A 27,826-nucleotide genomic window follows, 5' to 3' on the forward strand; every position below is an offset into this window, starting at 1 on the left:
TTTCGAGCGCAGCTAACTACAAAGCATTTACGATACATTTCATAGTAGTCGGTACCTGAGTGCACAGCGTATTAGTTTTACAATCGTATGATTCTACAGTGGCTATTAGCAAAATTTTCTTTGTTTTTAATCAAATTATAAATTAAATGTTAATTAACAGACATCGAATCACATTTTTGATAAAATAACATCCTTTTATTTTCAATTACTCTCCTCCCGGACAGGCCAGGAAGGCCCAACGGTACCGATAGGCCGCCGTGTCATCCTCAGAGCACAGGCGTCACTGAGGGGCACGTGGTCAGCACACCGCTCTCCCGGCCGTATCTCAGTTTACGAGACCGGAGCCGCTACTTTTCAATCAAGTAGCTCCTCAGTTTGCTGAATGCACGCCGGTTGCAACAACTCTCGGCAGACCGGATGGTCACCCATCCAAGTGCTAGCCAGCCCGACAGCGCTTAACTTTGGTCATCTGACGGGAACCGGTGTTACCACTGCGGCTAGACCGTTGGCATTTTCAATTACTGCTCGTGTGAAATTAAATTAAAATTTGATACAGATGTGCGAAATACCGAATTCTTAAATGAAAAAATATTATATACATTAAAGTACTATTAAATCTCTGGAAGTAAAAGAGTATTTTTATTTTCTATGTACATAAGGTTTCTTATTTTTGTACCACATTTTAATTTATCGTGAACACTGGCATTTTCTTGCAATCAGCGATCTAAATAAAAGATTTCTTTATTTAAAATCATTCTAGCGACGATACGGGTCGCAAATGGGGACATCTACCGGCATAACAAAAGTCACGTTCAGCACCTGGGAAGGAGCAGCTCGCAAACGGCGAAGCTCGTCGGCCGTTCGCGTGTTACTGTCGTGAGCGTCTATCGGAAGTGAGTGAGGGACACTGATACCACGAGAAGGACTTGGGCGTCCACGTCTCAGTCACATACTGTGCAGGTCCGAAGCTACACCGCTCCGTAAAGCAGGATAGGCGGCAATCTGTGGAAGATCTGTACAGTATTGGTGCAGGCGAAGGTATTTCGGAGCGCACCGTCCAACGCACATTGTTAAATGCAGCACCAGATGACCCCTACGTGTTACCGTGTTGACCCAACGACATCAGCAGTTACTATTAAAGAAGGGCCTCGATTCCAATAGAAGCTTGTAGTCTGGTCGCATTAGCCACTGGTGACAATATAAGCGACCATCAGGAGCAACGGCTGCAGAAAACGTTTCACCGTGCCAAGGATGCGGACGGAGAAGCACAGTATGCTATGGGGGACATCCACTTGAGATTCCATGGGATCTGTGGTAATAATCGAAGAAGCCATGACAGCTGTGGCCACCTGCATCCCTGTCTACCCCAACGGATATCTTCCGGTAGGATAAGTGTCCACATCAGAAGGCTAGAATGGTGCTACAGTGTTCTGGTAAGCACGATGGTGAACTCACGCTAAAGTCTTGGCAAAACACATCACTGATGCTATCGGGCGCAAACTCTGCGCCCACAAACAATCGGCGAATTTATACGAATTGCATGACCTGTGCGTAGGCAACTGGTGCCACACACCGTTGGAAACCTGCCGAGGACTTATCGGATACATGCCGCACAGGATGGCTTTCGAATCGCGTTCCAAAGGTGTGTCGACGCGCTATGATGCAGGTGGTCATACGCTGAGGTGACAAAAGTCGTAGGATAGATCTTCATATGGCGTCGGACTTCCCTTTGCCCGGCTGCAGCAAGTAGGCGTGGCATGCCTCGGAAAGTCCTCTGAAGAAACATTCGGCCGTGCTGCCTCTACAGCCGTCCATAATTCCGAAACTGCCGCCGGTGCAGGATTTTGTGCACGAACTGACGTCTCAAATATGTCCCACGAATGTTCGACGGCATTCGTGACGGGCGAACTCGTGGGGCAAACCAATCGTTCAAACTGTCGTGAATGTTCCTCAAACCAAATGCGAACAACTGTGGCCCGGTGACATGGGGCACTGCCATCGATCTTCGGGAACACGAGTCCTAGAATGGCTGCAAATGGTCTGTAAGTAGCCCAAGATCCACGCAAGCCATTATGGAGCCACAACCAACTTGCACAGTGCCTCGTTGACGGCTCGGGTCCACGGTTTCGTGGGGGCTGCGCCACACTCGAACCCTACTATCAAGTCGGGACTCATCAGGCTATACAGTCCAACAGGTACGGAGACAAAACCCAGGAGAGGCGCTGCAGGCGATGTCGTGCTGCTAGCAAAGGCACTCGCGTCGGTCACTGCTGCAGCCTGTCCCTGCGGATATAATCGTCGTACGTCCTACACAGATTTCTGCGTTTATTTAACGCAGTATTGAGTATCCGTTAGTACTGACAAGTCTAGGTAGATGCCGCTGCTCTCGGTCGTTACGAGAAGGCTGTCGGCCACTGCGTTCTCCGTGATGAGAGGTAATGCCGGAAAATTGATATTCTCGGCACACTCTTGACACTGTGTATCTCGGACTACTGAATTCCCTAATGATTTCCGAAATGGAATGTCCCACGCATCTGTTAATTCGCGCCGTGCGGCCGCAATCACGTGGTAAACCTTATCACAGGAATCACCTGAAAGTGATGGCAACGCCAATCCACTGCCCTTTTATACCTTGTGCACGCGATGTTATCGCCACCTGTAAATGTGCATATCGCTATCCCAGTGCAGATGCAGCGTGTGGCAGTTGTGCAGAGACGGAGCGACTCGCTCGCGACGGACAGGCGCTGAGAGCCGCCACAAACGAGTCACCGGACTGGGGACGATTGCGGCGAGGCTGGGCGCGCGCGCCCCCAGAAAGCGGCCGGCCCACATGTGGGGCTGGTTTTTGCCGCCGCTTTTTGCCGGCGGGCCCGCGGGCCGTGAGAAGGCCGGCCAGGGCGTTCACACACGCCCGCCTCGCATCTGCATAATCCGGCAGCGCCACAAAGCACTCCCTCTTTCATTCACTCGCTCACCGTGTACCGGGTTCCAGTGCTGAAGTCTCCCCCCCATTCAAAGTCGATACACTGTTTGCGGCCGAGTTACCCCTTCTTTCAACAATAACATCCCGTACATCCCACGAATAAAAAAAAAAAAAAGAAGAGCCCATTTGATGGAAGAAAGCACGGCCCACACTCGCTTGCAAGAAACGTAGCAGAAGTGACCCACTACACTACCGTTCAGTTTCACTGAAAACAGTCTGTTGTAGAAACTTAGTTCAAACCTAACAAGGTATCGTATCTCAAACAGAATGACCTCCTCCATCCCAGCCACGAAGTATTCCGCGTTTTGCTCCGGTTTGCTTTGCCTTATGTCTGTACCAACATTCTTATTTCATTGTTATCTTGTTTCACTTTATTAATAATTACAAATTGTATATGATAATTGCAACATTTATCGAGAATTGTTGCATAATTTTTATAGAAGCAACCAGCTTTCAACCCGGATACAGCTAAGTCAGGATGTTAAACATGTGTACGTGTACAGCCATGTGTCACGATCCTTCGCCCCGAAACACGCTGACAACATTATTGGCTCCGCGATATGGTTGACGTAGTGACAGATTGCGCTCCACAATTTAATAGTATTCCAAGACAGCTAAATACTAAAAAGAAAGATAAAAGGGTATGTTCCAACATTTTTATGTGGTAGCCCTCCCTACCGCCACTCCCAACGCTAGGACCATCTTACTCTCATAGTATTTTTATACAAATAATGAGTCGTGTATGTACCAAATTTAATTATATTGCTCCAGAAGATGCTGAGTTATGCTTTATTCTGAATTACGCTTCCACAGTGTACGAACTCTAGGGATTGGTCGATGAGAGGATACCGAACAATAAAGATACAATGAACTTGTGTACGGAAATGCACGGTTTCCATGCAAGAGATCATTTATTCAATCATACTTTGCTACAGAGACTGCGGTCTAATACGCGCTGTACAATGCAGCCCCAGTTAACAGTATGTACTGTTCGCTCCCAGAGGGTGGTTCCTCATATGCAATGCCCTAGCGTCCTCTCCTGACTCACCTTGGTGTGGATGTGACAGAGTGTTGTATACAATGAATCCGTATTCGAATTCGAGATCTTGCCGACATGGCGTTCACTTACGGAAAGGCAAATAGCAACGGGCGGCGGGCAGCGAGGTTGTATCTGCCGAGGACAACCACAGTATTCAATGTTTGTAACAGTGTTTCGCCGTTTGTCTGCGGCAGGGTCGTTTCAGGAAGCAGGAAATCATGATGGACGTACTCGAAATGTTCGGAAACTAGACTTGGAGGATGATGTGGTTAACACTGCGAAAAACGACCGCCGTGACAGTACCAGGCAGTTGGCCCGCCAGTACAGGGTAAGTCAGACGACCGTGTGGAACATTACTATCCTTATCACTTACAGCGTGTGTAGGGCTTACTAGCGACAGACTTTCCACATCGGGAGCAGTTTTGTCACTAGTTTATTCAACAGGCAACCACAATTCCGGGATTTGTGTCATTCATCCTATTCACAAATGAGGGCATCTTTACGCGGAGTGGTATCTTTATCCTTGATAACAGTCATCTGTGGGATAGTATGCACAACCCCCATGGTATGGTGACGGCGAATCATGAGCATCGGTGCAGCCGGAATGAGCGGACAGGTATAACTGGCTGCCGTATTTTGGAGACCAGTCTCCCTTCCACGACGCCAAACAACCGAGAACTGTGCGGGTGACTTTGCCTCACCTGCTGGAAGAAGCGCCATTGACGATTCGAAGGCTTATGTGGCTGTAAGGTGATGGTGGTCCAGCCCATTTCGCCGTTGACGTCCGCACGCATCTCAGTCGTCTCTTCCCTGGTCGATGGATCGGACGAGGGGGTCCAGTTGCACGGCCTGCTCGTTCTCCAGATCTCCACCCGTGCGATTTCTGGTTATGAAGCCATCGCAAAAGCATCGTATATGCAGGGTCCATTCCAGATGTGGAGACACTGGAGCAGCGTATTCGTGCTGCCTTTGATACTGTTCGGATGCAGCCTGGCCGATGTGAACGTGTGAGACAGAACATGCTACCGAGCGTACACACATGCTTTGAGGCGCATGAAACCATTTTCGATATGTTCTGTAACTGTGGCTGAAGGGTACAGCGCCTATTAAACCGCAGTCTCTGTAACAATGTATGATTGAATAAATGGTCTCTAGCATGGAAACCATGCATTTTCGGACGTAAGTACATCAGACCTTTTTTTGTTCTGATTATTATAAGTACAAAAGGAAGGGACGAGTAGAGGGGAATAAAGGAATCCTGATAAATATAGGTTCCGAAACAGTTTCCCTGATACGACGTATGCAGAAGTGCTGTCATGCTGCTGTTACAAGACTAACTGTCTAAGGCGACGTTTTTGCTGCTGCTTCCCCGCTCACACACCGCTGTCGGTAAGCTGTCACACTGTCATGTGGCTGTTCGAGAATATGTAGCACGAATATTCGACGGCGAGAGTATCTGTCGTGGCCTCCCGTGTCCCATTAGGTTTTTATGTGTGGGGATATTTAAAAGCTTTGGTGAACTCCAGCCCTGTCGATAGTCGATGAACTCTGCGCTGTGGATAGTTTTTAATTAGTGGTCTCTATACAACCTCGATGCAGAATAATGGTCTCTGAGCACAGAGCCGAAGGCGTCCCTGCAAACTCTGTCTGCTGCCAATATGTAGTTTGAAAAAAGTTGGTCTGTACGATATAAAAAATTATTTACTTATTTATGATTTTGAACCCTTTGTCAATATACAATATCATACGCAGCAGAACAGCAAAATATTTCCTTTGTGTGTTCTTACGATATTTCGTGGCAACCGTATTGTAGTTAGCCAAGATAGCTGGCGTTCGACATCCAGATAGTAAAGAGATCACTGCTGTAAACGCGTTCTGAAACGTTCCTTCACATGAATGGTGGCCACGTGGAATTCCTGTTGTTATGCGTTTGTTCTCAAGAGCAGATTTGCGGTTTGGACCCTTGGGGCTCTGTTATATAGTGTTCGTATCTGGGAAACGACTGATTTCCAGACCTATGTTCATTAGCTTTATTTGAGTTTTTCTCTGTCCTCTAGTCGCTCCATTTGTTTCTACATACACCCTGCATTTATACATACAGGGGATAGACAAAATAACGTGAACAGTGATAGTCATGGGATGGCCGTGTTCGACGGTCAACAACACAGGTAAGGCACGTGGCGCGCTGGACTGTGCGAGTTCAGTACGGACTAGGCGCCAGTGCAGATTGTTTACGAGTAGTGCACGCTTCGCATTTGCATTCAGATTCCGGGGTGGACGTGCAATGGAAGACCTAACAGAGTTCCAAAGAGGACAGATTGTGGGGGCCCGATTAGGTGGGGCATCAGTAACCAAGATAGCCAACTTATTGAATGTTTCAAGAACGACTGTTTCAACAGTTATGACAGCCTACACAAAACATGGAGAAACATCATCGTGTAAACGTAATAGTGGGCGCAAATCAAAACTAAATGTCAAAGATACGCTGACACGAATTGTGTCAAAACATCACAAAGCTACGCGGCTAAAGTGACAGCAGAGCTCAATATCAAATGGTTCAAATGGCTCTGAGCGCTATGGGACTTAACGTCTGAGGTCATCAGTCCCCTAGACTTAGAACTACTTAAACCTAACTAACCTAAGGACAGGACACACATCCATGCCCGAGGCAGGATTCGAACCTGCGACCGTAGCAGCAGCGCGGTTCCGGACTGAAGCGCCTAGAACCGCTCGGCCACAACGGCCGGCCAGCTCAATAGCAATCTTCAACACCACGTATCTATCGATACTGTACGCCGAGGACTCCATGAAGCGAGTATTCATGGACGAGCTGCTATACCGAAACAATTAGTGATGACAACCAACGCAAAGAAGCGTAAAACGTGGTTTCAGGAGTATATATCCTGGACGGCTGATTAGTGGAAACACGTCATATGGTCCGATGAGTCAACGTTTTAGTTATTTTCAGGATAGGGCCGGGTTTACGTCTGGAGAACGTCAAAAGAAGCCTACAATCCTGACTGCTTGATTCCAACGGTTGAGCACGAAGATAGAGGTGTGATGGTGTGGACAGCCATATCATGGTATTCTGCTGGTCCCATGATTACTCCCAAAGGCCGTGTTGCAGCGAAAGATTATGGGAACATTTTAGGTGATCAGGTGCACCCCATGATTCAAATGTTTTTCGCCAACAATGACGCCATATCTGAGGACGATACTGCGCCCATCCACACAGCCAGGACAGTACAATCGTGGCATGAGGAGCATGCAACTGAATTGCAGCGTCTTACCTGGTCAGCACAGTCCCCGGCCTTGAGCATTATCAACCCCCAGGGGGCGGTACTGGAGCGCACACTCCGGAGCAGATTTCCGCCTCCGTCATCACTACAGCAGTTAGAAGAACTTCAGATGGAAGAGTGGCATAGCATTCTACTGGATGCTGTACAATCATTGTATACCAGTATTCCAAGAAGAATTGCAGCTGTATTACAGGCAAATGGGGGTACAACACCTTATTAATAAACCATTCCCAAGCAAGTACAGGTGTTCACATTATTTTGCCTATCCCCTATAGATGTAACTAAATAGAAGATAAAATCTGTGCTTCCTATGGCCCTGAAGGACAAAATAATGTAAGTCCTGAAACGGTCCATCCTTCCCCGTCAGGGACGGGAATGAAAAGTGCAGAAAAGAAGTCGCCCTGAAGAGTTCTACTGCAAAGAGTGCCGAAACAGTTTTCGGCGACGTAACTGTAGGCAGACGCTACCTGCAGGCGTGGCTCCGTAGGCGGCGCGGCCGAGCGCCAGCTGCTGGGGGTGGTACTGACCGGCCTTCCTGGAGGCGTCGCCGGCCGCCCCCACCGGCACCGCCGGCTGCAGCTGCAGCTGCTGCGCCTTGCGTTTGTGTCGGCACGCGGACCGCGCGTCCGCCTTGTCGCACGCCTCGGGGGACGACGGCCGCGTCGACACCTGCCGGCAAACACGAGCTCAGTGCAAGCCACCTGTCGACGGCCGAAACCCCACTTTTCAAATCTTCAAATGTTTGTTAATTCCTAAGGGACCAACCTGCTAAGGTCATCGGTCCATCGACTTACACACTACTTAAACTAACGTATGCTAACAACAACAACACACACACACACACACACACACACACACACACACACACACACACATGCCAGCCGGCCGGAGTGGCCGAGCGGTTCTAGGCGCTTCAGTCTGGAACCGCGCGACCCCTACGGTCGCAGGTTCGAATCCTGCCTTGGGCGTGGATGTTAGTTAGGTTTAAGTAGTTCTAAGTCTAGGGGACTGATGACCTCAGATGTTAAGTCCCATAGTGCTCAGAGCCATGTGAACCATTTTTGAACACCCATGCCCGAGGGAGGACTCGAACGTCTGGCGGGAGGAGCCGCGCAAACCGTAACAGGGCGCCTCAAACCGCGCTGTCACTCCGCGCGGCAAACAGCACTTTTATACACGCTGACTTTCCCCCCTGTATGGAAATTCAAATGACGTAAACAGAATACAAATTTACCTACCTTTTTCACGTAAAACAATATCTAAAAAAATGGAACTGGGTATTTTCGCACGAAAATTCCTATACACATTTCCACGCGATATTTCCGTACGGATCGAAAAACTGTACAGTATAAACACCTTTTATCCAAGTGTCGTATAACTCCGAAACTCTCATAAAACGTACTAAAGGTCAAAAAAATGTTCAAATGTGTGTGAAATCTTATGGGACTTAACTGCTAAGGTCATCAGTCCCTAAGCTTACACACTACTTAACCTAAATTATCCTAAGAACAAACACACACACCCATGCCCGAGGGAAGACTCGAACCTCCGCCGGGACCAGCCGCACAGTCCATGACTACTGCGCGTCAGACCGCTCGGCTAATCCCGCGCGGCTAAAGGTCACATTGACCTGCTGTTGTTTTATGCGAATAAGCAAACGTCAATAATGCCAACATGCAGAGGACAGTATCTTAAAATAGTTGTAATGCTCTGGAGAAGTAAGTGCAGAGGTAGCGGATTAAGGACGGAAAAGACCACCGTGATTTGACAACGAAATTCGGAAAACGCTGAGGCAGCATAGGCTCTTACAGAATACGCAAATGACGACAGGAGAAGTTGGTAGAAATTCGTGCCCTTATAATACCATCACCGCCATACCCTAGCAAAACATGCTTTCGACAACCCGAGGAAATTCTGGTCCTACGTAAAATCACTAGCGGACCTATGGCATCTAACCAGTGACTCGTTGACCAATCTGGTTTGGCAATAAAAGACAGCAAATGGAAACCCGAAGTTTTAAATGTCGCATACAGCAAAAGCGCACAAACATACCGTCGTCTGACCATCGTAACCTCCCGGATGGAGGCAAATATGTCGCCAGATCCGGGTGGAATCCCTTTTCAGTTTAACAAATATTACACTTCAGCACAGGCCCCTTAGTTAGCTTGCATTTATTGCGAATCTCTCGCCCAGAGCGAAATCCAAAGCGACTCCTGTGTATCGGAAGGGCAAGATTACAGAGCAATATCCTTAATACGGAAAAACTTCTGTCCGGGAGTCAACACGGTTTCAGAAGGCATCATTCGCGTGAAACTCACCTGTCGCTTTTCTCACATGATATTCTGCGTACTACGGATGAAGGGCAAGCGGCAGAGTCCATATTCCTAGATTTCCGGAAAGCGTTTGGCACGGAGCATCACTGCAGCTGTTAACGACGTTGTGAGCATACAGAATCGGTTCCCGATATGTGAGTGGCTCGAAGACTTGGTAAGTAATAAAACCCAGTACAATGTCCTAGATGGCGAAGGTTCGTCAGAGACCAAGGGTACATACACACACATAAAACGTAAAACTAAATCAGCCGATGAGGTGTCGTCAGCTAAAGATTTCGTCTCAGGACAGCCAAAGTAGGACAGCGCTACAGAACGTGGGCCGCTGTCAACCGGGCGCCGCACGGACACAGGTGGGTCTTCACGGCGCAGGAGGTGGCCGTGGGTCACCCAAGCGTGGCCAATGCGGAGCCGGTACAGAACCACAGAGTCCGTGCCAGAAGCCCGCACGGAGGACATCCACACACTCGTAGTCTCCTTCACGGCACGCAGTTTGTTGTGCATACCAACGTTATACCATTACATCTCCCAAAGCCGAAAAACCTTGCGGCGTAATACTGAACGCAGGTCAGTTTCAGAGATGCCCAACTCCGGAAGCGGTTTCCGTGTAGCCTGTTTGGCCAGTCTGTCACGAAGTTCATTGCCTGGGATGCCGACGTGTCCTGGGGTCCACACGAACACCCTGAACGACTCGACCGTTCCAGGGCGTAGATGGACTCCTGAACGGTCGCTACCAAAGCATGGCGAGGGTAGCACTGATCGATAGCTTGTAGGCTGCTCAATGATTCAGCACACAGAAGAAACGACTCGTCAGGGCATGAGCGGGTGCGCTCAAGAGCACGAGACATGGCCGCAAGCTCTGCACTGAAAACACTGCAGCCGTCTGGCAAGGAGCGCTGTTCAATATGTCCTCTGTCAACAGAGGCAAGCCAACGGGACCATAAGCCATCGAGCCGTCGGTGTAAACTTCAGAGCCCTGGGACATGTCAAGAAGCGAGAGGAAGTGACAGTGGAGAGCCGCGGGGTTAACGGAGTACTTGGGCCCAGTTAACTGAGTCATTAGCCCGTGCGAAAGATCCATGCAGGTGTATGTGGTTGGTTGGGATCTGCAATGAAGGAACTCCAGCCTCCACCAGCACACTGATCACCGGACTCCTAAAAGCTCCCGTCGCTAGTCGAACTCCGCAGTGGTGCACTGGGTCGAGTAAGCGCAACGCTGAGGGCGCCGCCGAACCATAAACCAGACTCCCATAGTCACGGCGGGATTGAACAAGGGCTCTGTAGAGCTGCAGCAGCATAGAGCCATCTGCACCCCAATTTGTGTTGCTCAGGCAGCGCAGGGAACTGAGGTGCTACCAGCACTTCTGCTTAAGCTGACGAAGATGAGGAAGCCAAGTCAATCGAGTGACGAAAACCAGTCCTAAAAATGGATATGTCCCCACTACCACGAGTGGATCAAAAAAATTGTTCAAATGGCTCTGAGCACTATGGGACTTATAAGGTCATCAGTCCTCTTGACTTAGAACTATTTAAACCTAACTAATCTAACGACATCACACACATCCATGCCCGAGGCAGGATTCGAACCTGCGACCGTAGCAGCAGCGCGGTTCCGGACAAGCGCCTAGAACCGCTCGGCCACAGCGGTCGGCCCCCTTTCGAACTGGCAGCTGCTGATAACACTGTTTCACGCGACTATACGGCATATCCGTGTCCGTAAACTAATAATATCTGAAGCTATTCGCACCCTTTTATTTATGCTATCAGCCCTGATAACAACACTGATCACGAACACCACGAATGCATTCTGACGGCTATTGTGCCCATCACAGTGAACTGCAAGTCGAATCATTTGCATACCCGCCGATGGTGTGGATGCGCACGAATTTACGACCGGCGCTCAATAAGTAATGTAACACTATTTTCTCAGCGAATTTCTATTGAAAAAAATGAGGAATTTGTTGTGGGACATAGTGGAATATTTCGGCTTTAGCCCCAGTAGTTTCACGAAGTGCCGATATGTGAAAGCATTATACGTAACCTTGAAAAGGGCGTCTGCGTTCCGAGCAGAAAGCTGTCATTGACTTTCTTTTGGCGAAAAACCAGAGCATAGAAGATATTCGTACGCGCACACAGATCTGACTCCTGCAATGTTGGAACGTGCGGACACACTCATTCGAGGTTTCGACGGATCACAGTCAAATGCCTCGCTGTAGAACAGGACGTCTTTGTTAGTAGTGCTCACACACTCGTCCGCCATTGGGATACTCAAAGGTGTGTCCGCTGGGTTCCCCGCCGCCTAACACGACACCGTAAAGAGCACAAAGGCCTATCTCTGCGAAATTGCTTACGCTCAAATGTTCAAATGTGTGTGAATTCCTAAGGGACCAAGCTGCTGAGGTCATCGGTCCATAGACTTACACACTACTTTAAACTAAGCTAAGAACAACACACACACCCTTGCCCGAGGGAGACTCGAACCTCCGGCGGGAGGGGCCGCGTAATCCGTGACATGGCGCCTTAAACCATGCGGCATTGCTTCCGCGTTACGAGGCTCAACTTCACAACATTTTATCGAACATCGTCAAAGGAGATGTAATATGGATTCATCACATCGAAATGGAGACAAAGCAGCAATCCATTGCGTGGTGCCGCACAACCTCTCCTCCGAGGAAAACGTTCAAAGCCGCGCCCTCAACCGGTGGAGTCATGACGGCGGCCGTCTTCCGGGCCTCTGAAGGGCTATTCTAAATCGGCCGTGCCTCTTACAAAGGAACCATCCCCGCATATGTCTGGGGCGATTTAGGGAAATCATGAAAAATTAAATCTGGACGACCGGACGGGGATCTGAACCGTAGTCTTCCCGAATGGGAACCCCGTGTGCCGAACAGTGCGCAACCTCCCTCCATTCCAATGTGTTCGCAGACGGACTGGTCAAGGAGCTACAGCATATAACAACATAACTGATTTTATAATTGCCGGAGGGAAGCTGAATGTTCGACAGTATATAACAAGAACTGTAAACCCTGCTGTCATACCCTTCAAGACCAAGCTGCCAAATTGCATATTCGAGCACGTTAACTCTGGATCTCACATTGCTGTTCACACCAAAAACGCCTTGTGGAGTGTACCGATATTGATCGGCAAACCTAGTCCCCCGATTTGTCATCCGTAGATGCAACGGGGAGACGTATACTTCAACACGAGCCTCGAGCTATCAATGAACTGCCATTAAGTTCCTCAATATGACATTCGGACGTTGTTTGGTTCTATGCCACAGCATATATAAGAGTTGTTAGTGGGTGTGACACGTCATACTGTCTATGGTAAGTGCGTCTGCTCCTGTATCTCTCATGTTCATTTTCACGATGATGGACGTCAGTTCTAAGTGGAAAAAAAGTTTAACCATTCAATACATTCTATATGACGAACATCTCCATAAAGTTTGATAAATATCGGACTCGTGTCTCATGTTGCGACTTGTTTCTTTTACGTGAGTGTATCTGTGCAAAGCTGTTTACAGTATAGTTCAATAACCCAAAGCTACATAAAGACCTCGCAACACCTGACGCGTACAGCTTCAGGAATTGTTAACCTTTCCGACATTACAGTTTAAAAGGCAGAAGCAAATAGAAAGCATCAGCCGCCACAGCTCTGGCGTACGAGTGAGATACAGCCGACATTCAGACTGTGCAGCACGCCACAAACAGCTACACGAGCGAATTTTAATTTACTGTTAACGAGATTTTTCGGTAGCAATTAACTTTTTCAATTAGCCGCCAGCGGCCGCAAGAGTATCGAGCGTCAGCAGCAACCGAGCTTCTACACGGTGGCCGCCTCCTCTGCATCCACAACTACACCGTTTACGGCGTGCGGCGGAGGCTGCGTCATCTCTATTCCTACTGGCCCATTCGTGAAGACCATCTCGGCAGATCAACCCGCGATCATCAGCACTAATATTGGTCTGATTCACCACTAGCCCACCTCTTCATTTCAGTACGACCGATGCTTCCCCTGTCATCGACGGTGTGCCGCATGCAAGGTGAGGCAGGTAAGCGAGGTCAGACAAAATACGAGGGCTATCCAGAAAGTAACAGACGTTTTGGGCGCTGTGGCCGGAGCTACAGCCGTCACCTTGGTGCCATAAAAACTGCTACACTCAGTACGCTTCCAGCGGTGGTAGCGTGTCATCTGGGTCTCTGCTACTTTGCTTTCTGTGACTTGTTAAAACGCGCTCTGCAACAGGAAATCCCGCCACTTGTCAAGTGCGTTATGTGATTTGGTTTTTGCTGGCAAAAAACTACAAACCCATCGAAATTTATCGCGACCTTTGTGATCTGTACGGAAAAGGAATAATGAGTGAAAGCCGAGTGAGGCAGTGGTGCACTGATTTTAAAAACCGTGACAAAAAATAAAATAAATCCTTACGATTTTATTTTAGTTTGTCGCTACCAGTTTCAACGCTTCATTGCGTCATCTTCAGGCTGTTTTTGATGCGGTACAGGTTGATATGATCCCCATGCTGAACCCATCAGTTACCAGCATTACTGGATACGCAGATAATGTGTTAGCAGCCCAACCATCAACTGCCAACTCAAGCATGGGGATCGCATCAACCTGTACCGCATCAAAAACAGCCCTGAAGATGACGCAATGAAGCATTGAAACTGGTAGCGATAAAATAAAATAAAATCATAAGGACGGCTGTAGGTGTTTTTAGTTTTTTGTCACGATAGTAAACGGCCGTCGTCCCAGAGACCTCCCGCTAAAAGGATGGACATACAAAAGCTTCTAAAAAGGGCGTACCGATGTTCACAATGACGACTGCAGTGGTAAGCCTAGCCTTTTGAGTGACGAACTGGTGATGAAAACCATCGACAAAATTCATGAAAATCGTCGTTTCACTGTCACGGAACTTTAGCACCGTTTTCCCTAAATTTCACGGAATTTGGTGCATGAAATTGTGGCTGAGAAGCTCGGTTACCATAAATTTTGTGCTGAGGGGCTCCCAAATCCTAACGAAAGACCACAAAAGACAGACCAGCTCAGCACTGACTTTTTCGAAGTTTACGAAAAAGACAGTAACGAAGTCATCAATCGTATCGTAACTGAGGTGAAGAATGTCAACTGTGAAAGAAATTGGCAGCAAATGGAATGGGGACCCACAAATCCTCCCTAAGAAAACGTTCGCAAACGCTGTCAGCAAAAAAGGTGTTGGCTACTGTGTTTTGGGACTCTAAGGGAGTTATCCTCAATTATTTACGCTAAAGACAACACACACACACACATCTATGCCCGAGGGAGGACTCGAAACTCCGACGGGGGGAGCAGCGCGAACCGTGGCGAGACTGCTACACCGCGCGACTCCGGTTTCCTTGAACGTGCGACAACTTACTCGGAGAGGTATTGTCACACACTGACAAAGTTAAACCAGGTGATACAAAACACGTGTCGGGGAAAGCTTAGCATAAAAGTTTTTTTCACAAAACGCACGTCCACACACGGAAAATCGTACCCACGAGCTCCGACGGGGTCTTGGAAGGAGCGGTTGTTTGATTATCGACCATAAAGCCCGGATGCCAGTATAAACCAGCGGTTGCAACTGCAGGCGGTATATTTCTACAGAGACAGTATTGAAAAACTTGTGCCGCGGCGTGATAAGTGCCTCAGTTTGAGTGGCGATTATATAGAGAAATAGCTTAGGGGGTGTATCTTTAAAATGCATAGGCCTATAGGGTTAGTCACGCAAGACGTAACGCCCCTTTTATTTCGTGAACGGTTACACATATCGAAATGCGGTTTTCGGCAAATGTTTGAGCATCGAGGGACATGTAATTTTTTTTTGTTTTGTTTGGTTAATGTTTTTAGCATAGGTATTAACTGAAATATTGAACTTTTTTTTACATGGAACCGTATACTTTTTATGACTGCATTCTATATCTCTTGAGAAGACAATTACAGTGACATAGTGTTTATTAATGTTGACGTTGAAACGTGTCGTAAAACAATCGTGAAAGGTCCTAGAATGTGAGAGCACGGTGGCCGCAAACGACATTTGCGGTGCAAACACTGCCAAGCAGGCGTCTCGGACAAGACTGCGCTGAATAAAGGCTTCATTTTCCCCTGAACTATATGCAGGTTCCGTACGAATGTTGAATATGGAAATAGGACGTAAATTAGAATTTCACATTCGTGTATTCTTCCAGATTTACGTGAGTTGGAACAGAGAAATCAGCTGTTTATTCTCCAGAAATACAGATCTCTTATGGGCTGCACAAAGCAACTACTGTATTAGATATCTAAATGTCAGAAGGAACATTTGACATCTCCTTTCCTGTAAGTGGCTGTGTGCTTCTAACAAGGGGAACTCCCCACGCACCCCTCAGATTCAGTAGTAAGATGGACGAGTGGATAGCACGCCAAAAACTGAACACAGATCAAGCATGAAAACAGGAGGAAGGTGTACTGAACTGTGAAAAAAGAAGCAAAGTAGAAATAGTGGACGGTCCAAGCTCAATATGCGAAACATCGAGCAGATTTGATGAGGCAATTCGTCGTGGTTCTGTGGTTACAGTGCTGGGCTGCGACGGGAGCGATCCGTGTTCAAATGTCCCGCATGCCAAATTAATTTTTAACAAAATTATGAACTGCCCTTCCGGTCATTGACGTATTTGTTCGCTGTATTCAAATTTATGTCTGTGCCGTGGTGTAACGTCCGTCTGCAATAGCGAAGTGTAAGGAAGAGATCTCCAGGCGTACGCACCTCCTATTTGTTCTACACAAGTACCACATGTTATGACTGTTGCGTTCCGTTTTGGAAGTTTTTACTCTTGAATCCCTCTGTTGTGACAGAGTTCACACCCGTTTAGTTGTTGTTTTCATTTCTGTGAGAGGTCCATGCGGCATCTCGCCTGCTGTCAATACTCAGCAAATTTACTTGCGACGGTGTTATATTCCTACGACATGACTCATATTCTATAAACAATTTACAGTACGACAATTGCCAGGACTACAGAAGGAGAACAGACATTTCAACGACTGGACGGATAGTTCATAATTTTGTCAAAAACAAAAAAATAATAATAATAAGGGGGGGGGGGGGAAGAGAGAGAGAGAGAGAGAGATAGAGAGAGAGATATGTGAGCACTGATCTCCCGCATTGAAGTCAAACTCCGTAACCACGCTATCTTCACCTTGGACCGTTCACTGTTTTATTTTGCCTTTTTTTCCCCCAGAACACCTTCCTCATGCCTTCATGTTTGATCTGTGTTCAGTCTTTGACGGAATACTCACTGGGCCGTTTTGGAACTAAATCTGAAGTGGGGTGGTGGTGGTGGAGGGGGGGGGGGCATGGGAAGTTTCCCTTGTTCGCGGTAAAATACATCCTGTCGGACAAAACTGTCTCTATCTGCACTGCTCTAAATTATAACGTACGGGATACATTCACTGAACTAAACATTTTATTAAAAATACTTTGGTGACCACCTGTACACCGCAAAATAAATACTCTTCTTAACTAAACGTCGTTTCATGATGAACATAAGCGCGTAATGACAGTGTTCCCGGCTACGTGCAATACATGCTGTTGGCTTATTTGACATTGCAAATGGTTCAAATGGCTCTGAGCACTATGGGACTTAACATCTGAGGTCATCAGTCCCCTAGAACTTAGAACTACTTAAACCTAACTAACCTAAGGACATCACACACATCCATGCCCGAGGCAGGATTCGAACCTGCGACCGTAGCAGTCGCGCGGTTCCGGACTGAGCGCCTTAACCGCGAGACCACCGCGGCCGGCTTTGACATTGCAATGCAATTTCGTACACACGTAAATGAAACAAACAGTTTACTAACCATGGTTTTCTAACCACCCTCATCACATAACGTAGATTTTGGCTTACACAAAAATTACTTTATCCTTTATTTAGGCGTGTGTTCAATCTGTTGGCCAGGTACTGAAAGGCATCCTTGCAATCGCCTTTGGAAAGAACGATCAACAGATGTAATTACAGTGGATAATGTGGTAGAGCACGAAACGGCTATTCGACGTCACGTATCGTCTGGCACAGTTGGGACTTCGTCACAGACTGCGTCTTTGAGTGCTCCCCAAGAGAGATATCGAACGCAGTCAAATCGGGGTACTCCACAGGCCATTTGACAACACAATTTCGTACTATCCAACGTCCAGGAAAGTTCTCATTCAGTATTTGCGTTGCGAAACGGGACAAGTGAGCTGGACAACCATCGTGTTGCAGCCACATACACTCTCGAAATCCGGTGTTACCTCTTTTAGATGAACCGGCAGAATCTTCGTCAGAAAGTGTGCGTACGAATGTCCATTTAGAATGCCTGAGATGAAGTGAGGTCTCACAGTGTAATTTCCTATGATGCCACATCATATGTTTACTCTCCACGGCCTTTGATGTTGCACCTGACGAAACCAGTGTGGATGTTCGGCTGCCCAGTACCGCACGTTATGCAAATTTACATTAGCGTGGTTAGTAAAAGTTGCTCCATCGGTAAATCGCACACGGTGAAAAGACGTAGTAGAGTGGTCTCGTAGTTTCTGAAGGACAACCCAATAAAATCTGCACGACGTTCGAAATCACAGTCTTCGAGTGTCTGATGTAGTTGACACATATAGGGATGAAAATTCTGACGATGAAGGATGCGAATGACACTCGTCTGGCTGATATCAAATTACTTGGCAATGTGTCTCGTAGCACTGTGGGGATTCATTAGCGTCGGAGCCAGCTCAGCTTCTTCGTGTTCTCTGTCCGTCGCAACCTTTTTCCTTGTCCTCCTTTTGAGCCTTCAAGCAGGCTCTTAATTATTCGTGAAACTGCCTGCGCTTCGGACACTGGCGATCCGCATAGATAGCTCTATACCGCTGGACTGTTTTTACGGCATTTCTTTTACATTCCCCCTAAAAACAATAAATCGAATTTCTCCTCATTGGTGTACATGTCTGCACGCAACGAACGTTCAAGCACAGACGAGCAGCCTGCAGTGCACACAGGTAAACAGGCAAATGTGTTGACATTCTGACACAGCGTAGCACGAGAGCTCTGATTGGCGGTGTTTCCGGCCACAGTGCCCTCAAATTATAGGACATTTCTCGATTATTTTACTACAGATTTCAACGTCAACATTAACAAACGCTATATCACTATAATTGTCTTCTCAAGAACCCTCGAATGCGGTTATAAAAAGTGTACGGTTCCTTTAAAAAAAAAAAATACTTGGTTCAAATTCTCCATTGACACCAGCGCTAAACATTCCTAGGTCCACTGTTTCCGATGTGATAGTGACGTGGAAACGTGAAGGGACACGTACAGCACAAAAGCGTACAGGCCGACCTCGTCTGTTGACTGACAGAGACCGCCGACAGTTGAAGTGTGCCTAATGTGTAATAGGCAGACATATATCGAGACTGTCACACAGGAATTCCAAACTGCATCACGATCCGCTGCAAGTACTATGACAGTTAGGCGGGAGGTGAGAAAATTTGGATTTCATGGTCGAGCGGCTGTTCATAAGCCACACATCACTCCAGTAAATGTCAAACGACGCTTAGCTTGGTGTAAGGAGCGTAAACATTCGACGATTGAACAGCGGAAAAACGTTGTGTTGAGTGACGAATCACGGTACACAATACGGCGAGCCGGCCGCGATGGCCGAGCGGTTCTAGGCGCTTCAGTCCGGAACCACGCTGCTGCTACGTCGCAGGTTCGAATCCTGCCTCGGGCATGGATGTGTGTGATTCCTTAAGTTAGTTAGGTGTAAGTAGTTCTAACTCTATGGGACTGATTACCTGAGATGTTAAGTCCGATAGTGCTTAGAGCCATTTGAACCATTTTTGAGAATATTGCGACCCGATGGCAGGGTGTGGGTATGGGGAATGCCTGGTGAACGTCATCTGCCAGCGTGTGTAGTGACAACATTATAATTCGGAGGCGGTGGTGTTATGGTGTGGTCGTGTTTTTCATGGAGGGGGATTTCACACCTTGTTATTTTGCGTGGCACTATGACAGAAAGGGCCTACATTGATGTTTTAAGGACCTTCTTGCTTGCCACTGTTGAAGAGCAATTCGGTGATGGTGACTGCATCTTTCAACACGATCGAGCACCTGTTCATAATGCACGGCCTGTGGCGGAGCGGTTACACGTCTATAACATCCCTGTAATGGACTGGCCTGCACAGGTTCCCGACCTGAACCCTATAGAACACCTTTGGCAGGCCTCACCGACCGACATCGATACCTCTCCTCAGTGCAGCACTCCGCGAAGAATGGGCTGCCATTCCCCAAGAAACCTTCCACATCTGACTGAACGTATACCTCCGAGAGTGGAAGCTGTCATCAAGTCTAAGGGTGGGCCAACACCATACTGAATTCCAGCATTACGGATGGAGCGCGCCACTAGCTTGTAAGTCATTTTCAGCCAGATGTCCGCATCTTTTGATCACACAGTCACATAGTGTATCCTTTGTCGCCAAGTCCCGCAGTGTCATTCACCGTACTCTGTGTCTGCTCTAATGTACAGCACTCGCTTGTGTCTGCGTTTTCACGCTCTGCGACTACTTGTCCTCTAACAGGAAAGGGACTGCTATCTATCCAAACTGCTTGCTGGCGTATAGCACTCCAAGTCTTTTCTAGACTGCATCTAGCAAAATATTGGTCAATGTGGGGCCTAAATGCCACAAGCTCTGTGTACTGTGACCACGAGCTCTCCCTACCATGATCAGAGCCGGCTCGGTGCTACAGCAGCTGGCCGGCAGAGCGGCGGACAGTCGGACAGGCGCTGAATAAGCCAGCCCGCCAGCGCCGCTGTCCCCGTGCTGCCGCTGTCGCTGTCGCGTCCCTGCGCTGCGCGGAGGCCGCATCAAAGTTTCACCGCCGGCCGGACACGACGGCTACTCTGTCCCTCTGGCCTCGCCTGACACGGTTTGAGGGCCATACGTCTCTCCGGGCCGGGACAACTTCTCCGTTCGCACGTGCCCTGCGTGTCCTGCTGACAACACAACACTCCCCGCTTTCTTTTATTCTGGCAGCTTCGCCTCTCCGGACATCCAGTGGTCACTTGAACCGCATGACATAGGGGTGTCCGTATACTCCTGATCAGGTAGTACGTGGGGCGTTTGAAAAGTCCGTGCAAATTGGACGGCACCACCGGCGCGTAACGAGGTCTTGTTCAGTTAGTAGCATCTTTGGAAAGAACGCGCACCAAGTTTCAGCCATATTGGTCTATTTCTTTGTGTTTGGCATTCGCGTGAATCAAGGAAGTCCATTGACTGTAAAAAAAAAAAAAAAAAAAAAAAAAAAAAAAAAAAAAAGAGAACGAACGAAAAAGTTTCGTGTGGTGATTAAACATCACTTTATGAAAGCCAAAACGCCTCAGGAGACTAAAGAGAATCTGGATGAGCATTACGGTGACTCTGCACCTTGAATTAGAATAGTTTACAAGTGGTTTCAAAATTTTCGGAGTGGCCATATGGACGCAAGTGATGCTGAACGTTCTGGACGCCCTGTGGAGGTTACGACTCCAGAAATCATTGATGAAATCCACAACATGGTGATGGATGACAGAAGAGTTAAGGTGCGAGAGATTGATAGTGCTGTGGGCATCTCGGCTACATAATATTTTGCATAAATATTTGGACATGAGAAAGCTATCCACAAGATGGGTTCCGCGATTGCTCACGCTTGACCAAAAACAGAATCGTGTGAAGTGTTGCAAGGATGGTTTGCAGCAGTTCAGGAAGTTAAGTGTCGTTTCGTCACTGTGGATGAAACGTGGATACATTACTATACTCCTGAGACCAAACAACAATCTAAACAATGGGTTACCAAGGGAGAATCTCCACCAAAAAAGGCGAAGATCATTCCTTCGGCCGGTAAGGTTATGGCGACTGTCTTTTGGGACTCGCAAGGGATAATCCTCATCGACTATCTGGAAAATGGTAAAACTATCACAGGTGCATATGATTCATCGTTATCGGACTGTTTGAAAACCGAGCTGCAAGAAAAACGCCGGCGATTGGACCGCAAAAAAGTCCTTTTCCATCACGACACTGCACCAGCACACACCTCAGCAGTTGTGGTGGCAAAATTAATGGAAATAGGATTCCAACTCCTTTCACGTTACCCCAGTTCTCCAGACTTGGCTCCCTAGGAGTACTATTTGTTCCCCAATTTGAAGAAATGGCTGGCGGGACAAAGATTTTATTCAGAGGAGGAGGTGATTGCAGAAACTAATAGCTATTTTGCAGACTTGGACAGTTCCTATTATTCGGAATGGATCAACAAATTAAAACAGCGTTGGACGAAGTGTACAAGTCTAAAAGGAGACTATGTCGAAAAATAAAAATGGATTACCCCAAACACGTAAGTAGTTTTTATTTTTGCACGCCCCTCGTATATATCCAGTAGCATGCTACAGATGCCTGATGAGGATGGCGATAGTACGCGTCTGCCCTCGACGGGACGTGGGAGGGAGAGTCCTAACAAACGCGGACGGATGCAGAGTGCGATGGTGACTTCCGCGTTGGACGTAGGGTGAGGTGTTTTCGGCCCGGCGCGGCTCTTGCGAGTTTCCGCGAGTACACGGGTTTTGTTTACGAGGCGAGACGCGCGCTGCGACCTTGACCGCTGGCCTTCGACGGCCGCGGCTGGAAACACGTGCCCTGCAGACCGCACCCGGCCGGGCGTTGTATCCGTTGTTCCGAAGTCATAATGGATCGCGCTTGAAAAATTCTTATTCAATTTGCCCCCAAAAGCCGTATCCGCTCTTCGTCAATCTCACTGACTCGGCGATCATGTAGTTGGCCTCCGCTGCACTTATGCAGACCGAAATTTCGACGCCTTACTGGTGGCGTTTTTTCCAAAGAAATAAATCGCGAACTGAAATCAACTGAATGTCTGCAACACACAAAATTACCATATCAGTAACACACCAAGGATATGATTATCAGCGATAACAAACCGTAAAATCGATTTCAATTGTATTCTTTTTCGCAAAATATCAACATTCAATGTGGAAGTTTTTGTTGTTATGAAAACACAGCCAACTGTCTTGCCGCAGTGCTAACACCGGTTCCCGTCAAATCACCGAAGTTGAGCAGGCTGGGCTAGCACTTGGATGGGTGACCGTCCGGTCTGCCGAGCGCTGTCGGCAAGGGGGGTGCACTCAGCCCTTGAGAGGCAAACTGAGGAGCTACTTGACTGAGAAGTAGCGGCTCCGGTCTCGTAAACTGACATACGGCCGGGAGAGCGGTGTGCTGACCCCATGCCCCTCCATATCTGCATCCAGTGATACCTTTGGGCTGAGGATGAAATGGCGGTCGATCGGTACCGTTGGGCCTTGCAAGGCCTGTTCGGACGAAGTTTAGTTTATGAAAACATGACAGCAGGCCTGTGAAACTTATCCGCACTTTTTTTTCTTATGAAAACATGCAATAGCAGATTGTCAAACCGACCGTTTCTTTCATTGAGATTGTCATACAAAAGTATCATCCAAATTTCCGACTTTTCTGGTGGATTTTGTAAATATTTTCTTTTATACAAACATTGTCCTGGCAGTAACGAAAGGAAAAGAAAGAAGAAGAAAAAGGCCAAATCGATCGAGTTGTTCTCATGTGATGATCTTCCATACATGTAGCGCTTGATCTTTATTTATATAGATAGATCTCTTTTTATTCATCTCACAATGATACAGGACTTGTCAACGTAATACAGTGCCAAATAATAGGCCAAAAGTCACACACAGGACACATAACATGCTTTAAGAAGGTAGAACACGTGGTCGGCCGTGGCTTAAAAAAAACTCCCGCCATGTGGCTTAGCGATCTATGATAACCCAAATGAGGATGGCCGGACAGAGCAGCTCCATCCTCGCGAATATGCCAGTGTCCTAACAGCTACACTGCCTCATTCGATAATTCTGTTTTGTATTATGTCCTTCATTTACACACAATTTGTTTCAGGAAACGCAATATATCTTCGTTGTTGGCTAGGTCAACGGCCTTGCCGCAGTTCCTGCCAGATCACGGAAGTTCAGCGCTGTCGGGCTGGGCTAGCACTTGGATGGGTGACCGTCCGGTCTGCCGAGCGCTGTTGGCAAGCGGGCTGCAATTAGCGCTTGTTAGGCCAACTGAGGAGCCACTAAACTGGGAAATAGGGGCTCCGGTCACGAAATCTGACAACGGCCGGGAGAGCGGTATGCTGACCATAGGCCCCTTCATATTAGCATCCAGTGACGCCTATCGGCTGGGCATGACACGGCGGTCAGTGAGTACCCTTGGACCTTCCGAGGCCTATTCGGTCGGAGTTTATAGGGTTTAGTTTAACTCATTTATAAAGTCATCAGACGTTTGAAGCTGTATTATACATGGGAGTTCAATCTTCTGAAGAATCAAGAGTTTACTGGTACCGGTTCGTCTAATGTGACTTTACCGCATTCAACTTCCTACCAGAACTGTGCGTTCCAGCAGCACTGCTACTGATAACATTTTTAAAAATACATCGAAATTGCAAAGCCACTGTGTATACACTTGTATTAGAAGACTAACAAACAAAAAATTAAGTGAAGACGTCAAGTTGTACAGGTTGTAAGCCGTAGTTGTTTACAAGGTGCCACATCAGTGCAGGGGAAGTAAAGACGAACTGTTTGATACAGGGCCATCAAGCCGAGAATCAGCCTCAAAGTGGCCTACAAAAGCCATCTGAGATACAGAGCGAAACTTTGGCTAAAATCGTTCTTGAATGCCAAAACCCGCCTGCTCTTACATTCACAAAATGCAAAATTAGCGTTCGTGTGAATTTTAACCTCAAAATACTGAAAATTTTAACAACATAACGTTAAGTTTAGGGTAACCGTACGTCCGTGATTAGCCCGGACACTGCTGGTTTTTTACTACTGCTTGGGTTAATGTCGCAGTAGCGAAAAGTCCGGGGTTTCAGTAGGTTATGACTGGCGAGGACTGTTTTGACTTTAGACCTGTATGTTCCAAGTCACCTTTTTATACATTCTATTACGACTGTGCCCAAGTCAGCCAACGTTGGAGCAAACTCGGAAGTCAATGCGGAGGCGTGGCGTCTTCAATTTTCACTCGATCACAACAGCGGCGATGTTATGAACTCTAGAATTTTCCGCTTCAGATAAAGGAAAGAGTGATATTGAAGACCTCGTGAAAGCAGCTGAACATATGAGTGCTTCACCAGACGTAATGGATTTTTTTTTAAAGCCACAGATGGGAACAACCGTATTCTGGAGTGTCTTGCTAAAGATGGTACATTTTCATATAATACTGCTTGACCGAACATAGTAGTTTCAAAATTCACCTCTTTTTCCACCTCTCTCGTTTCAAACTGACTGCCCCTTATAGAAGCGCGTGTAACCGATAGTGACGTTTCGGAAAACTGATTCTACAACGGAATTAGGGATTAATGTGAGAGCTGACTGTAAATACAAAGGCGGTAAAGTGCTTGGGTCATACGTTAACGTCAAAGATCAAATCATCGGGGACTGCTGGTAATCAAAGGATCAAACTAGTTGTCCGCCGTGTAAATTAAAAAGTCGAAATAACGATTACGTGCTTTGTGTAAAGAACTCTCACAATTTCGTAGAAACTGCGGAAAGCGGGAAACAAATACTGAATACGTTTTGTCTGTTCTCGCGTTGTGCTGGCAGCACAAGCTAGTTCTTTTGCACGTGCTGTAGCATACAGAGAAGTTGGAGCATTAGAAAATTGCAGCGAAATGCAGGAAGATCTGCAGCGGGTAGGCACTTGGTGCAGGGAGTGGCAACTGACCCTTAACATAGACAAATGTAATGTATTGCGAATACATAGAAAGAAGGATCCTTTACTGTATGATTATATGATAGCGGAGCAAACACGGGTAGCAGTTACTTCTGTAAAATATTTGGGAGTATGCGTACGGAACAATTTGAAGTGGAATGATCATATAAAATTAATTGTTGGTAAGGCGGGTACCAGGTTGAGATTCATTGGGAGAGTCCTTGGAAAATGTAGTCCATCAACAAAGGATGTAGCTTGCAAAACACTCGTTCGACCTATACTTGAGTATTGCTCATCAGTGTGGGATCCGTACCAGGTCGGGTTGACAGAGGAGATAGAGAAGATCCAAAGAAGAGCGGCGCGTTTCGTCACAGGGTTATTTGGTAAGCGTGACAGCGTTACGGAGATGTTTAGCAAACTCAAATGGCAGACTCTACAAGAGAGGCGCTCTGCATCGCGGTGTAGCTTGCTGTCCAGGTTTCGAGAGGGCGCGTTTCTAGAAGAGGTATCGAATATATTGCTTCCGCCTACCTATACCTCCCGAGGAGATCACGAATGTAAAATTAGAGAGATTCGAGCGCGCACGGAGGCTTTCCGGCAGTCGTTCTTCCCGCGAACTATACGCGACTGGAACAGGAAAGGGAGGTAATTACAGTGGCACGTTAAGTGCCCTCCGCCACACACCGTTGGGTGGCTTGCGGAGTGTAGATGTAGATGTAGATAGATCAACCGCCGGACGCGGAGGTGACACAGGCCCAGGCCAATAGCTGTGTTGTTCAGAAATACGATGCAATGTTCCTTGGAAAGGCACTGCACCGACTACAGCAGTTACCAAATACATGAAATGTATTCGCAGTCGCGAATATCGACAACCGTAAGCTGTGTAATGAAATGACAACAGTGACAATGTGTGGCGGGCCGAGACTCGAAGCAGGATTTCCCGCTTATCGCGAGCGGCCGCTTCACCATTACATGCCGGCCGCTGTGGCCGAGCGGTCCTCGGCGCTTCAACCCTGAACCGAGCTGCTAGTACGGTCCCAGGTTCGAATCCTGCCTCGAGCATGGATGTGTGTGACGTCCATAGGTTAGCTAGGTTTATTGTTGTTGTGGTCTCCAGTCCTGAGACTGGTTTGATGCAGCTCTCCATGCTACTCTATCCTGTGCAAGCTTCTTCATCTCCCAGTACCTACTGCAACCTACATCCTTGTGAATCTGTTTAGTGTATTCATCTCTTGCTCTCCCTCTACGATTTTTACCCTCCGCGCTGCCCTCCAATACTAAATTGGTGATCCCTTGATGCCTCAGAACATGTGCTACCAACCGATCCCTTCTTCTGGTCAGGTTGTGCCACAAATTTCTCTTGTTTCCAATTCTATTCAATACCTCCTCATTAGTTATGTGATCTACCCATCTAATCTTTAGCATTCTTCTGTAGCACCACATATACAGTGAAGCTGCATGTCCTCGGGAAAAATTACGGCTGTAGTTTCCCCTTGCTTTAAGCCGTTCGCAGTACCAGCACAGCAAGGCCGTTTTGGTTAGTGTTGCAAGGCCAGACTGTTGCCCCTGCAACTACTGAAAAGGCTGCTGCCCCTCTTCAGGAACCACACGTTTGGCTCCTATCTAGGGGACTGATGACCTCAGGAGTTAAGTCCCATGGTGCTTAGAGCCATCTGAATCATCACCAATACGCCCACGGTCGGACCCAAACTTCCGTATGTCGTCAACCATGTGTCTGCAACCTGCACTCCTACCACAATTGTTTATATGCCCGTGCAAGGGAGAAATTTTAATTGAAAGTTGCTTGCCCACTGTCGGCGAATAAATTCGATATTGCAGTGCCTGTGATGTTCACGCTTTATTCAGCGACACCGGGTAAGCGAGTTTCAATTATCCCCTGTATGGGAATATACACAATCGATGTAGGAGTGCAGGTTGTAAGGCAAATGGTCGACGATATGTGGAAATTTGGGTTTGGCCGTGGGGCGTACTCGGATAGCGTAATATTAAGGCGACCGCTCGCGGTAAGCAGAAAATCCGGGTTCGAGTCCCGGTCCGCCACAAATTTTCGTTATCGTTATTCCATTATACAGCTGACGGTTCTGTATACTCGCAACTGCGAATACATTCCCTGTATTTCGCAACGGCTGTAGTCGCCTGTGCCTCCTCCTTCGGACACTCGTGCGTGTCAGAAGGAACACTGCGTCGTAATTCTGAAATACACAGGAACTGCAGTAGACTTTGTCCTATCGGACATGACTTTTGAATGACCCGGTATAAAACTGATGAGAGGACATTATCATACTTGCATGTGGATTTAACTTAAGATGGCAATAATGATGGGCCGTTATTAAAAGTCACTGTTCTCATTTT

General features: G+C 47.5%; 1 protein-coding gene across 1 annotated transcript in view; it reads right to left on the reverse strand.

Annotated features, from left to right (window-relative positions):
- The window catches only part of LOC126214979 (uncharacterized), a 424,425-nt gene that overhangs the window by 49,994 nt on the left and 346,605 nt on the right, over positions 1-27,826 (reverse strand). The window contains exons 4-5 of the mRNA XM_049941611.1: positions 7,789-7,990; positions 2,770-2,922 (exon numbers count right to left, since the gene is read on the reverse strand). Coding sequence (XP_049797568.1) covers positions 2,770-2,922; positions 7,789-7,990 — 355 coding nt within the window. The remainder of the gene's footprint in view (positions 1-2,769; positions 2,923-7,788; positions 7,991-27,826) is intronic.

This window comes from Schistocerca nitens, chromosome 12 (assembly GCF_023898315.1).
Source record: "Schistocerca nitens isolate TAMUIC-IGC-003100 chromosome 12, iqSchNite1.1, whole genome shotgun sequence".
In the NCBI taxonomy this organism is placed as follows: Eukaryota; Metazoa; Arthropoda; class Insecta; order Orthoptera; family Acrididae; genus Schistocerca; species Schistocerca nitens.